The sequence below is a fragment of the Phacochoerus africanus genome, chromosome 9, assembly GCF_016906955.1.
Source record: "Phacochoerus africanus isolate WHEZ1 chromosome 9, ROS_Pafr_v1, whole genome shotgun sequence".
NCBI classification, from domain to species: domain Eukaryota; kingdom Metazoa; phylum Chordata; class Mammalia; order Artiodactyla; family Suidae; genus Phacochoerus; species Phacochoerus africanus.
In genome coordinates, this window is record NC_062552.1 from 16,032,324 (window position 1) to 16,047,278 (window position 14,955).

Genomic DNA, 14,955 nt, shown 5'->3' on the forward strand with positions numbered 1-14,955 from the left:
GAAACTTTCTAATTATGACTCAGAATCCAGAAGCATTAAGGGGAAAGGTTGATAAATTTGATATCCTGGAAATAAAGCATGAGGAACTATAAAAACTAAAATGACAACTGGGAGAAAATATTGTAACTCTGTCACAGACAGAAATTAATGTCCTTTGTGTATGTATTTATGTGTATAAGTAAATTAAAACTTGATATGAAAATGTTTAGCCTGATAGAAAAAGGGAAAAAGATTTAAACAGAAAATGGGGAGGGGTGCATGTGGGGTGAAAAAACCCTGCAAATGGCTCGTAAACATGTGAAAAGATGCTTAAACCATTTGTAATAAGAGAAATGCAGTTCACATGGTGGTACAGCAGAATTGACAGCATCTCTGCAGCGCCAGGACATAGGTTCGACCCCTGGCACAAGGGTTTTAAAGATAGGGTTTCGCTGCAGCTGCAGTGTGGGTCGCAACTGCAGCTTGGATCTGAACCCGCCTGAGAACTCCATATGCCGCAGGGTGGCCAAAAAGAAAACAGAGAGAGAGAGAGAGAAATGCACATTAAAACCTCATCGGGAGTTCCCGTTGCGGTGCAGTGGAAACAAATCTGACTAGTAACCATGAGGTTGCAGGTTTGATCCCTGGCCTCATTGCCGTGAGCTGTGGTGTAGGTCGCAGTTGCAGCTCGGATCCTGCATTGCTGTGGCTGTGGCTTAGGCCAGTGGCTACAGCTCCAACTTGACCCCTAGCCTGGAACTTCCATATGCCGTGGGTGAGGCCCTAAAAAGCAAAAAACAAACAAACAAAAACCCCCCAAACCTCACCAGCTTCCTGTTTCTCACCATACTGGAAAACGTACAAAGGTTCGATAGCACAGTCCATCGTCTATACTGAGTGTACAGGAGTGCAAAGTCATGTCCCCTCCCTTTTGGAGGAGCATCTGTAATGGAATTATGTACAATTTATCTTCTGTTCCAACAGTCTGACTTTTTTTGGACTTAATTCCCAGAGGTAAGCTGGGAAAAATCCAGAATGATACATGTATAGTGCTGTTCACTGTAGTGCTATTTGTAGTAATGAAAGACTGAAAATAGTCAAATTTTGAGGTCTAGATTCCATCTGGCTAGCCTGAAGTTCATAGCTTTCCACACCAGTCCTGCACTGGCAATATATGGCTTATGTGAAGGCGATTTTCAGCTGCGTGTCAGGGGTTAACAATGCTGTGGAACAAGTCTCACAGTAGATAGACTTGCCCATTTCCCTAATTCTGTCCCTAGATGTTCCTCTCTAAAACCTCTTCCCCTCCCCAGCACTGGAGAACCCGACGTGGATGCTCTGACGAAGGCAAAGACCATAGGTCTTCACTTTCTCTTAGCAGATGTTTAATCCAATAACCAAATTATCTACTTGTGGTAGGATGTTTGGATATTTGTTTTATTTTGGGTGGTGAGGTCTTCCGGTATTTTCTGATTGTTCTAGATGCTGCTGCTATAAGGTTGACATGCTAAATACTAGGTTACTTCTTGTTTTTCAGATGTGTTTTCCGCCCACCCTGCCTTCCTCTGTTAATGTTTGAAGTTGAGATGTATCTTAAAACTTATAAAAGCATGAATATAACATTCCAACTCTTGAGCTGTTACAAAGTTGATAGTGTTTCTTAGAGTTGATGGCATCTTAAAACACAGGAAATGTGTTCATAAGGGGGAAAAACATGTGGGATCAGCATTACTTATTGGCAGATAGCCATATGCAGTTTTCCTCCGAACCCTCCTTTTGTAGTGAGTCTGTTTTCTGTATAATTTTTTTTTGTCTTTTGTCTTTTTTGTTGTTGTTGTTGTTGCTATTTCTTGGGCCGCTCCCGCGGCATATGGAGGTTCCCAGGCTAGGGGTTGAATCGGAGCTGTAGCCACCGGCCTACGCCAGAGCCACAGCAATGCGGGATCCGAGCCTTGTAGACCACAGCTCACGGCAACGCTGGATCGTTAACCCACTGAGCAAGGGCAGGGACCAAACCCGCAACCTCATGGTTGCTAGTCGAATTCGTTAACCACTGCGCCACGACGGGAACTCCTCATTGTCCTTTTCTCATTTTAACTTCTCCATCAGACCTTCAAAAGACCTGGTGTTCTCTCTTCTGTCCCCCATACTCTCTAGTTAGGTGAGCTCATCCATTCCTATAAATGCAGGTGTCTTCTTTAGGGTTTTGATTCTCCCACTGATGCCTTCAGTCTGGAAGACTCCTTGAGCTTCAGTCTCATATATGGAAATGGCTGATCATTATTTCTAGTTGTGTATTTAATAGAGATCTCAAACATCACATGGCCAAAACAAAACCATTGATCTTCTATTCCCCAAATCTATGTCTTTCTAAATCTTTCTCATCTCAGTAAGTGGCAACTCCGACAATTGATGCTCAGGTCAAAATCCTTTCCATATGCTTGTGAATTCTACTTGATTGCTTCTTGCATGACAGACCTAACCTACCAATGGGTTCTTTTGATTCTGCCTTCAAAATATGCCTCAATTCGCTTTTTACTCTTGCAACTGATAGAACCCCGAGGTTTCCATGATCTTTCACTTACTCTTGGATCCCTGTGTCAGCTCCCAACTGGTTTTCTTGCCTTTACTTTTTCCCCCCACTTCTTTTACTTTTGGCTCATCTACAGAGTTTTCTTCACAGTGTTTCCAGAATGGGATTTCTGAAGGAGAAATTAGTTCATATTTGAAATCCAATGGTGACTTCCTGTTACTCTTAGAATAAAATTTAAAGTGGTTCACTTGGCAACAATCACCTGGTTCCTGCCTGCCTCTGGGACTGTTCTTTCCGTGTGTCTAGTCCCACTGGCCTTCTCTCTGTTACTGGAACCCGACAAGCTTGGGCCTGTTTCATGGACTTTGCACCTGTGGCATTTTCTTCTTGGAATGCTCTTCTGATCTCTGTGTGGCAGATTCCTTCCTATTATTTAAGTCTCAACTCAGATTTAAACTTCTAAGGGAGACTTATTTTGACCAGCAACCCCACAATTATTCTCTGTTCATTACCCTCTTTAATCATTTTAATATCATGAAATTATCTTGCTTGTTTCCCTGGGTTTTGTTTGTTTGTTTTGTTTTGATCAGACTTCCTCTTTAAGGCTGTAAACTCCTTGGAGGTGGAAGCTCTTCACAGCCATAACCCTAGTGCCTAGAACAGAGCCTGGCACATAGTAAAATCCTCATTGTGTTTTGGTTGTTACCTGATAGATTTATGCTTGTAAGTAGAACAGTCTGTTGACAACATTAAATAAGATGTGTTAACATAAAACCGAGTTCAGAAAGAAATAATTGGATGAGAAGCTCTTGTGTTCATTGGAGAAGGGACATTGTCTTTGGGGGTGGTTACTAAAAAGTCAGGCGATTTTGTGGACGTGTTGGTATATTCACAGGACTCCTGTTGGTTGAGTTGCAATTACTGGATCATCAAGCAGAGTATTCACTTTATTTTGAAAGTCAATACGTTTCAATATTGGCAAGATTCCAGACAAAGTAGAATAATATGCTTATTTACTGCTGGGCTTCTCCTTGAGAGGGCTTTTGTTGAAGTAGGGAGGAGCTGTCTGACAGCTTTAAGGTGACTGAAGAGAAGAATGTGCAGGATACAAAGCTGGTATCTGGCACAGATAGTTAAGTCTTTTGATTTTTGTTTGTTTGAAATAAATCCACATTCTCAGTATTTTTTTCTTTACATTACCTTAGAGTCATCCATGACTTATGTACATAATACATTGCTCAATTTGCTTTGTCTTTCAAATTTAAGCCTTCATTCAGTAAATATTGAATGAGTATCTACCATGTATGAGGCACTGTAATACATGTGGGGATATGTATTATCTGTGAATAAAATAAAGTCTCAGCCCTAAATATTTGTTAAATAAATTGGTAAATTTCTTGAGGCTGATTTCAGAGGATTAGCATGGCCTTCCAAGCATCAGGAAATTGGTAGAAGGCATCTAACAAACCATAAGCACATGGTCCCACACATTATCCCCCATCATCTTTTTTTCTTGTTCCTACTTGCACATTGCTTAATGTTCTATGGCTTTTTGAATATCTGTTCAGTGCCCATTATTGTTAGCCCTGGACATTCAGCACAGATAAAAATGTCCTCATCATCTCTTCAATAGTAATAAAGTCAGGCTGGAAAAATGAATTATTTTAATGCAGAATTGTAAAGTGCAAGAACAGTCTAGACACAGTCCACTGTGGGAGCATAGAGAAGAGACACTCACCAGGCATCAGGCTGAATCTGAAGAAGTTAGCCCCGTGGATAGGCAGTTGAAAGGGCTGCGAGGAGTTCCCGTCGTGGCGCAGTGGTTAACGAATCCGACTAGGAACCATGAGGTTGCGGGTTCGGTCCCTGCCCTTGCTCAGTGGGTTAACGATCCTGCGTTGCCGTGAGCTGTGGTGTAGGTCGCAGACGTGGCTCGGATCCCGCGTTGCTGTGGCTCTGGTGTAGGCCGGTGGCTACAGCTCCAATTGGACCCCTAGCCTGGGAGCTTTCCATATGCCGTGGGAGCAGCCCAAGAAATAGCAAAAAGACAAAAAAAAAAAAAAAAAAGAAAGGGCTGCGAGTTATCATTCTGTGAAGAAAGTAAATGGATTCTAGGCAGATAGATTGGTGCAAGCTTGAAGAACTGAGTTTGCTGTGGCTGGAAGGAGAGGTAAGTCTAGGGAGAAATGAGTATTGTAGTTGAGGTGAAAATCTGGATAGGTATTGAATAACAACTGGAAATCAATGGAAGATTGAAAGTACTATCTATGATCACATTGATATTAGAGGATTATATATATATTTTTTGCCTTTTCTAGGGCCACATCCATTGCATATGGAGTTTCCCAGGCTAGGGGTCTAATCAGAGCTGTAGCTACCGGCCTATGCCAGAGCCACAGCAACGCTGGATCTGAGCCGCGTCTGCAGCCTACACCACAGCTCATGGCGACACCGGATCCTCGACCCACTGAACGAGGCCAGGGATTGAACCCGCAACCTCATCGTTCCTAGTCGGATTCGATAACCACTGCGCCACAACGGGAACTCCAGGATTATCTTTTAGGTGGCATCTTTGGGAATAATTTGGAGGGAACTAGAAGAGGTAGGTGAGTACTCGTCATATCTGAGTTTGAGCAGGAAAGTGGCATGATCAGATACATGTTTTATTAAAGGTCACTCTGGCTGCTGGTGGGAAAATAGACTGGGATGGCGGGTGGGAATATAAATGAAAGGATTGAGACAGGTTAGCAGGGATCATAGTATTCAGCTGATACATAGTAATGAGGAGCTTGCCTTGCCTTGCTAGCATTTCAAGAATGTTTGGATCTTGCTTGTTTATAAAAACTTTGCCATTCTTATAATAAAGTGTTGGGAAGAAAAGTTTTGCCAAGTTACTAGAAGCTGTGCTGTGTCCACCATCCCTCTCACGTAATACTCTCACTGGAAGCTCCATTCTCAGGTATAGAATGTGCATGCTGACATCCATATGTCCTTAGTTCCTCATGTCTTTTGACCTTAGCGTTTGCTTTTATTGACATACTATTGCAGGTGCTGCAGTTTTCAATTTTGGTTTTCCTTTCATTGTGGTAATCGTATTTTAATGTGTAAGTCCTTTTAGGCAGCAAGGTTGTTGGAATAGCATCAAGCACTTGAGGCATTTATAAATCCATTTCAATAAACATGATGGGCTTGGGTGATTTGTTGCATTGCTAGTGAGTTTATTATAGTATGGAAAATATCTAATCAAATTAGTGAGAGGAATAAGAGGCTCGCTTTGATGTACATCATTAACTTTCTCAAGGAAGTCAAATTATGTTTTTAATTACTTCTCAAGCTGAAGAGCATTCAATGTATGATAATACAAGTACCTGAAAAATATTAACACTCAGCCCCCCAAAGGGGCAGTTAATTTTGTATTCAGAGGTAAGATTAGGCCAATTTTGCTTTAGTTTTTGGAAGTTATTAAATGCTTGCAAGTATTGAAAATGTAGGAAGAAAATACTTATCCTTTTTGTTAAATGAGAAGATAAAAGCACAAGTTACATATTTTAATATTTCTTTCTCCCCCTTGTTTCCATATTAAAGCAGTTACCTACTATGTTGTAATTGCCCATTTACTTGGCTCTATCCACTAGCTCCCTCCTTTCCCTCTGCAATCCCAGTGCCATCTGAGTAAGCACTTGGATATTTCTGACTGAGTAAATGTGATACATACCTTTCTTTTTCATATTTGTCTTTTTAATAGAAAACGCATCTGATGCAGATTTATGGCTCCTGAATAGTTGTACAGTAAAAAATCCAGCTGAAGACCACTTCCGAAACTCAATTAAGTAAGTGGAAGTTGATTTTTTTCGTATCTTTTATAAGTGAAGTAAGAATTAATTCACGAAATGAGCTTTTGAAAGATTCCTTGTATTATACTTAGTATGTTATCAACAGAAGTGAGTTGAACTTTTAGCATTATGCTGTTCTGAATTTATCTGATAAAGAGTGAAACTTTAATGTAGACGTTTAGGTATTTGCGTATTTGTGAAGCTAGCTAATAGGTGATTCGACTCTCTGTTAAGTATTAACAGTGTACTCTTCTCATGAAATCCTGTTCCTACTTTTTGAAACTACCTAAAGCTGTCCTTACCTCTGTTTTTCTTCCCTGACTCTTAGCACTGTTCTAGATGCTAATAATGTGTGGGCTTAACCTTTACTGAAGGAGTTAACCTTTACTGAGGGAGATGGGCATAAAATTCGTGGTTCTTGCTTTGTTCCTCAAGTTAAAGAAATACACTTTTTTCACATGTCTGAATCTTACTCCACCCACCTTCTTAGAATCTCCATTCTATAAGTTATTTCCTCATTTTCTTATATTTTCACCCCTGTCCATTCCCTTTGGTGCCTTTCATTGTTATTTAAACAGACTCACTGAATGAATTTGTCACAATTTATCCATTTTATTATTAAAAGAGTTTTGGTTTTTCCCAGTGTTTTGCGTTCAGGAGCACTGCTGCTCTAAATATTTTGAACATGTTTTCTGGCGCAGGAAAATAAAATAACAGGAATTGTTTTAGGGTGGTACCTAGGTGTTGAATTATTGGGTCACAGATGTGTGCATATTCAAACTTTTAAGTAATATTCCCCAACGGATGTACCAGCATTCAGTCCCAGAAGTAATGAATGTGTATGGTGGTTCTGCATTCTTGCTAAACTTGATATGGTCAAACTTATAAATTTTTGCCAATCTGGTGCTAGAGGAAATGGTTGTCTCAATGTGATCTTTTAAAAAAAAAAAAAATATATATATTTGGCTTTTAGGGCCCGCACCCTTGGCATATGGAAATTCCCAGGTTAGGGGTTGAATCAAAGCTGTAGCCACTGGCCTACACCACAGCTGCAGCAGTGTGGGATTTGAGCCACCTCTTCGACCCACACTGCAGCTCATGGCAATGCCGGATCCTTAACCCACTGAGCAAGGCCAGGGATTGAACCTGCATCCTCACGGATACTAGTGGGGTTCATTACCACTGAGCCACAATGGGAACTCCGTCTCAGTGTGATCTTAAATTCCATTTCTGTGATTGCTAATGACATTGAGCATCTTATGTTTATTTGCCATTTGGATTTTCTGTTTTTGTGAAATGACTTTTTAAATATTTTTCTCTATTATTTGTCTTAGTATTTATTTGTGGGAGTACATAGTGCATATATATATTTTTTTTCTTTTTTTTTTTTTTTGGCTTTTTAGGGCTGCACCTGCAGCATATGGAAGTTCCCAGGCTAGGGGTTGAGTTGGAGCTGCAGCCGCTGGCCTACACCACATCCACAGCAACGCGGGATCCAGTCCATATCTGTGACCTACACCACAGCTCACAGCAACACTGGAGCCTTCTAACCCACTGAGCGAGGGCAAAGATTGGATAGTAGTCGGATTTGTTTCTGCTGCGCCACAATAGGATCTCTGGTATTCTATATATTAATCCTTACATGTTATACATGTTGCAAGTGTCAATTGTGGTTTATAATTCACTTTTTTAATGGTATCTTATGATGAAGAGGAACTCTGGTTTAAAATCCATCAATCTTTTCCTTTGGGTCTGTGCTCTTATTGTTTAAGAAGTCTTTCCTCACTCTGAAGTTATTAAGATAGTCTACATATTGTCTTCTAACAATTTCATTCATGGTTTTTACTTCTCACGTTCAGGATTATAATCCCTCTAACTTTCCATGTATAGTTGATTGATTGGTTGATTTTAGTTTTGGTACCAGGAAGGGGGTCCCATTTTATTTATTTTCTGGGTAGACACTGAAATTTTTCAGTATCATTTATTATCTTTTGAAATCTGTGCTTTCTCCTTTCATTTATATGTTATTCACTCTGTCATATGCTGTGTGTCCATAGATGTTTGGGTTTATACCTGGGCCGTTTGGTTCTACTGATCTATTTCTTTATTCTGGTGCTTATTCAATATAGTCATAATTAATATAGATTTATATAAATCTAGATTCATCAAAATCTTATATTCCTAGTGACCTTTTGTTCTTCTTTAAGAACGTCTTGGAGTTCCATGGCTCAGTGGTAATGAACCTGACTAGGATCCACGAGGTTCGATTTCTGGCCTCAATCAGCGGGTTAAGGATCTGGTGTTGCTGTGGCTGTGTTGCAGGTCTGCAGCTATAGCTCTGATTTGACCCCTGGCCTGGGAACTTCTATATGCTGCAAGTGTGGCCCTAAAAAGCCAAAAAAAAAAAAAAAAAAGAATATCTTGACTTTTCTTTACTCTCTGCCCTTCCTTATAAATTTAATATCAGGATCTAAGTTCAACAAGGATACTGTTGTAGTTTTTTTTTTTTTTTTTTGTCTTTTTGCCATTTCTTGGGCCGCTCCTGCGGCATATGGAATTTCCCAGGCTAGGGGTCCAATCGGAGCTGTAGCTGCCGGCCTATGCCAGGGCCACAGCAACGCGGGATCCGAGCCGCATCTGCAACCTACACCACAGCTCACGGCAACGCTGGATCGTTAACCCACTGAGCAAGGGCAGGGACCGAACCCGCAACCTCATGGTTCCTAGTCGGATTCGTTAACCACTGCACCACGACGGGAACTCCCTGTTGTAGTTTTGATTGTGATCACATTGAATCTTTACATTTTGAGTTTTCCAGTTCATGAATAGATATTGAGGTCTTTTTTCGACTTTCTAAGAATTTATAATATCTTTATGCAGTGCCTATATGTCTCTTTAGATTTTTTTCTTTAACAATGTAAGGACAACCAAATTTTTCTAATATCATTTATTAAAAAAAAAAAAAAATCCAGGAGTTCCTGTCATGGCACAGCAGAAACGAATCCGACTAGTATCTATGAGGATGCGTGTTCGATCCCTGGCCTTGCTCAGTGGGTCAGTGATCCCGTGTTGCTGTGAACTGTGGTATAGATCACACATACAGCTCTGATCCCCTGTTGGCTGTGGCTCTAGCGTAGACTGGCAGCTCTAGCTAGGCTGGGAATTTCCATATGCCGTGGGTGTGGCCCTAAAAAGCAAAAATAAAAAAAATAAAACAAAAAATATCTTTCCTTTCTCCTTTTACTCTGTGCAGTGTTATCTTTATACCACTATAAAAAAAAACCCTCATTTTCTAATTGTGTTTACCACTCTCTGGGTCTCAGAATTAATTCTTTTTTTTAAGAGTATTTTTTACATTATTATAGTTGATTTATAATGTTTTATGAGTTTCTGCTGTACAGCAATGACCCTGTCATACATTTATATACATTCTTTTTCTTATATTATCTTCTATCATGGTCTGTCCCGAGAGATTGGATATAGTCCCTGTGCTTCAGAATTAATTCTTGCATCAAGATGAATTATGGTAAGGAAGAGTACAGATCACGAGTCCATTTGGGACAGAGTTGCTCTAGTCCAGGTGCTAATGGCCTCATTTCAAGTGCAGGTATTCAGAGTTGGAAGGAAGGAGTTGACTTGAGAAGGATAAATTCTTTACACTGTCAACGCTGTTGACTATGATTCCAAGATCTTTGGCTAGAGTGTAAAAGGGAATTCCAGAAAGGGAGTTCAATTTGAGGGAAGACATGTTTTGGTTTTAAACATGGTGTACTCGAAGTGACAGCGAAATATTATAATAAAGCAATAATGGGTAATATTTGATATTTATCAGGTCTCTTCTATGTAGCATGCACTATTTGAAGTGCTTTACCATAATTAGATCTTATTTAGTTTAATTCTTAGAGTCTATCAGTGAGTTGTAGGTTCCAGTTTTATTTCTGTCTTAAAGATGAAGAAACATCTGTTTTGCAGATGAAGTTCTCAAAGACTGTTGAGTTCATAAATGGTGGAGGTGGACGGGAAAATAAAGTAGGCAGTCTGTCTAGAGTCTGAATGTTTAACTCTTCAATACTATGCTTTCTTGGTAAAGATGTCAGGTAAGCAGTTGTAGAATTGAGGCAGATTTCTATTGTGTTCCCTGAGTATCTACTTTTTTCCCTATAAGAAAGGCATAGGATACAAAGCTATTTTAGTGCTACAGATACCCGCTAAGTACAGAACCCAGAGAATTTGGTTTCTTTGGTTATCAATTTTATAATGTGATTGATGGATACACTTCTAGACTGTTTCTAAAAGTTTACTTAACTCAAATGTAACTTGTGTCAGTGGGTTTTCTTATGTATAAACCGTGTGTAAATGTGGTTCAGAGTAATGATATGGTATTTGGATGATTAAGTGAGGTAATCACTTCAGATGTGTTTGTCATTTTAACACGGCAGCGCTGGTGGTATTGAGCACAGGTTCCTTTAACGCATCATTTGAAAGAAAATTTAAAAACAGTATTATAGGTGATTAACTATTTTAAAAAATCTCTTTGAAGGCTTTTGATGATCACCCCAGCTCTTGTTAACATGACACCTAAGCTAACATTTGATTTCTTTCCAGAATAAATATAATCCTTTAGAAGGTACAGTAACAATTAACACAGAGAAAAACATCAAATTCAAGTGACATTTACACACTTAAAGACTTTCCCTGATGGATTACCTCCTCTTGTCAAGCACTTTGCTTTATTTAGATGTTTCCCCCCTTGTCATGACCATCTCCTAACAAAGTGAAACAAAGATGAATAGTTCATAAACTTCGTTACACCTGCAGTTGTACTAGACCTTGGTCTTCTCTCAACCTCTATCCTTTCCCTTTAGCTTCCTCACTAGCATGCTTTTTGTTTGTTTGTTTTGTTTTGTTTTTTCATGACAGTGAGGCAATATTTAAATTCGAGGAGAGCCTGATAGGGTGTTTCATTTCTCCTTGTTCAGTTGCACCTCATCCCTTATGCTCAAATTCACAGATTTACAGGATAGGCTGGGAGTTATGTTTTTTCTAACCCGGACTCCCTGCAAAGAGTGATTGCTTTACTTGGCCACTCACTTCTGAGTGTTTGCCATCATTTCTGGTCATCTGCTTTTGCTTTTCTTCTAATGTATTTTTTGTATTTATTTGTTGTTTGTCTATTATTAACTCATTTAATCTCTTTTGACCCACCAGACAGTAGGCCATCTTGTTTTAACAGGAGTAAAGAAGGGTCCCTCTGAGGGATTTACTGACTTTCATGAGATTAATGTACTCTTGTTGATTAAGATCCCCAAATTGTGAATTTGTGACAAGACAGCTGTGGACTGATTTTTTTTTTTTTTTTCTCCTGTCTCTGGTGGTGGTCAAGAGTGTTAGTTTTACAATTTCACAGCATTAACAGTATTGGGGGGAGTGTTATTTAACCTTGGTCACAGAAGATTTTGGCTTAAAATTATTTAAAAATCATCGTTTTATAAGGAGTGAGTGATTTATTACCTTAAAATAATTCTTTAACCTAGTTAGAGTAACACACCTGATATGAAAATACCTATCTGTTAATCTGTAGGCTGTACTGCTCAATACTTTATACTGGCTTTCTAGTAGTTGGTCTGCTGAGGTTTTTACAGTATTCGTATTATTGATGTTCAGAGTGATAAAAGAGTAGGGATTTTAAATAGCAAAAATGAAGTTATGAATGATTTTGGGGGCTGCCTTTTGAATTTTGAAATCTTCAATGCTATTGCCTTTATTCATTTTGGAAAAAATCGCTAATGAGCTCCATGTTTTGTGATGGCAACCTGTTGTATGCATACCCTTCTCCTCTTGAGCACTTGCCAGTTGCCCTGTCCTTGTCTTATCCATCATAGCAATTTGATTTAGACAATATGGTGTTTAACTTGAGGGGTTCTTGAGTAAATGCAAAAGATCAAAAGTTTAAAAAAAATAAAATTTACTCTTAATGAGAGTATCAAATAAGAAAACTCCTTTGGTTAGTGCTTTATAGAAATGTGGGATCTTTTCCATGCCACCTAAAGGAGGTCATTCAGAGGCTGGCGAACATAAACACATCTTGTGTGTTCTGTATAAATGACAGAAAGAATAGCCAGCTTCCTTTGATCATGGATTGTCAACCTCTGTTTGACCTTGTGCGTTATTAACCTAAATGGGCACTGTGGTCTAGCCATGCTGGTTTAGCCATAGATAGACAGGAGTCACTAGTTCTTTGAACCACCTTTGCCTGTAGAAATAAATGGTGATGTTGAAGAGATGAGTGAAATTATTTGAAGGAACAATGGAAATACAAGAGGAAATGGATAAAGAAGGAACATGTGTATTGAGACAGGGAATAATCTGCTTTGTATAATATCTTCTCTCTAAAGGAGAGCTCTTTTATGCATTCTGTTGATCAAACTTAAATTATTGGATGGTCATTCCTACTATGAAAATATTTTTTCTTTTATGTGAATTTAACTTTGAGTTCTTCATTGTAAACTGAAGTTGAGTGAGGTACCAGAATATTATTTCATCTTGAAACTGTAAAATAAATTGCCTTCAAAAAAGCTGACTTATTTAGAACAGAGAAGTGCTTTCCCCCTCAGTGAGTAATTATCCAGTTTAAAGAAAAAAAAAAAAAAAAACCCACTTTACTGGTTCTGTTTAACCAGAACCAGTTAAAGGTTTTTTAAACTAGATTTGTCACTGGTCAGGTTATCTCTTTTAAACTAAAAAGTTGGTATTGGGAAATAAAAATAATATTAGGTTTTAGTTTGCAAGAACCTGGTTAGATTAACACAAGTTGTTTTCTTAAACTTAGTGCTGTAGGTTGTGATTTTTCTTTAAACTTAGATGTTTTAATTTTGGCTTTTCTAGTTGTATGAAATGGCTTTAGTTCAGTATCAGTTTTATGTTATTTTTGAAGTGTCAGCAGCAGATATAGTGAATCATTTTATGCTTTTACCATGGTCTCATGGTTCCAGTTGTACTTTCCCACCAAAAAGTTTCCCTCTATATGGAAAGTTAGTTCAAAGTATTGTACTGTTTGACTTAATGTGTCCTGTTGATCAAGTTTTGTCTAATGTGATTTTTTTTCTCTAAGCAATGCTATTTTTAACATGTTTACATTTCCTCTTACCATTTCTCATCTACTTCCATTGGTTAGATACTATCTGTGTGCGGATTACTCCCAAATTTCTGTTTCTGACCTTAACCAAACTTGCATGTCCAGCTGCTTTCTGGACTTCTCCATATAGATGCCCATTGGCACTTTAAATCATTGTGTCAGAACCTCTTCCTTATCTACCTTCCTTTTCCCCAGCTTGTGTCCCTGTTCGTATTGCCTATCTTGTTTGATTGCATAGTCACCTATCAAATAGTCTGGGAGTTTTCTTTTACTCTGTTTCCCTCCTCTATTTTCCCCATCCTTAAGAATTGATTCTACTTCTAAAATATTCTTTCTTTCCTCCCTTTGACCCTTTCTTCCTCTTTCCTTCACCCAGTGTTATTAGCATTTTATTACTTCTTGGAACTTACAGTGAACCCCAGTATTCTCATGTTTCATTAAACTGCCAGGAACTAGACACACATCTTTAGAATTTAATCCTTTTCCCCCATCTCTCTTGCTGATATCTTATTTATGGTCCTCATTATCTCTTGCTCTTAATATTACAGTGGAGGTTTAGCTTGTTCTCAGCTTCTTTCCTTTCTTTTCTTTTCTTTTCTTTTTTCTTTTCTTTTCCTTTCCTTTCCTTTCCTTTTCCTTTCCTTTCCTTTCCTTTCCTTTCCTTTCCTTTCCTTTCCTTTTCCTTTCCTTTCTTTTTCTTTTCTTTTCTTCTTTTCTTTTCTTTTCTTTTTGTCTTTTGTCTTTTAGGGCTGCACCCGTGGTATGGGGAGGTTTCCAGACTAGGGGTCCAATCAGAGCTGTAGCTGCTGACCTACACCACAGCCACAGCAACACTGGATCCGATCCGCCTTTACAACCAACAGAACAGCTCACGGCAATGCGTGATCCTTAATCCACTGAGCAAGGCCAGGGATCAAACCTGCAATCTCATGGTTCCTAGTTGAATTCATTTCGACTGTGCCATAATGGAAACTCCTCAGCTTTTTTTCTATTCCAGTTCTTTCTGTCCCCTCCTTCACACCCTATAACGATTCCCTCTAGGCTACAGGATAATGAAATAATTTTTTAGTGTAATAAAGTCTTTCAAAAAATCAGTTCCTTGCTTACCTCTCTGACCTCTTTTCTTAGCATTCTTCCATAGAATTTTACTTCTCTAAATTGGATGATTTTCTAAACACAAAATGTATTTGTATATGTTTTTCCTCTTCCTTGACCATGCGTTCCTTTCCCCCCAAATGTATGCATGTGTGTATGTGTGCGTGTGTATATACGTGTGCGCGCACATGCACACTCCCTTGTGCACCCCATGTAATCCTACCTGGCAACCTGGTCATCTTTTGGAACTCATCAAAGGTAATATCATCTGTAAGGTTATCTCCCTTCCACCTCCCACTCTTTACTTCCAAGGTCCACAGAGGTAATCACCCTCTGTTCTGTGCTACTTCTTTATCCCATACAAACATCTATTGTTGCAT

At 38.9% G+C, this 14,955-nt stretch overlaps 1 protein-coding gene across 8 annotated transcripts in view; it reads left to right on the forward strand.

The window, feature by feature from the left end:
• Nucleotides 1-14,955, forward strand: part of CDKAL1 (CDK5 regulatory subunit associated protein 1 like 1) — a 654,131-nt gene that overhangs the window by 96,761 nt on the left and 542,415 nt on the right. For all 8 annotated transcript variants that reach the window (XM_047795483.1, XM_047795484.1, XM_047795482.1 and 5 more), the window contains exon 5: nt 6,258-6,342. In XM_047795483.1, the coding sequence (XP_047651439.1) occupies nt 6,258-6,342 (85 nt within the window). The remainder of the gene's footprint in view (nt 1-6,257; nt 6,343-14,955) is intronic.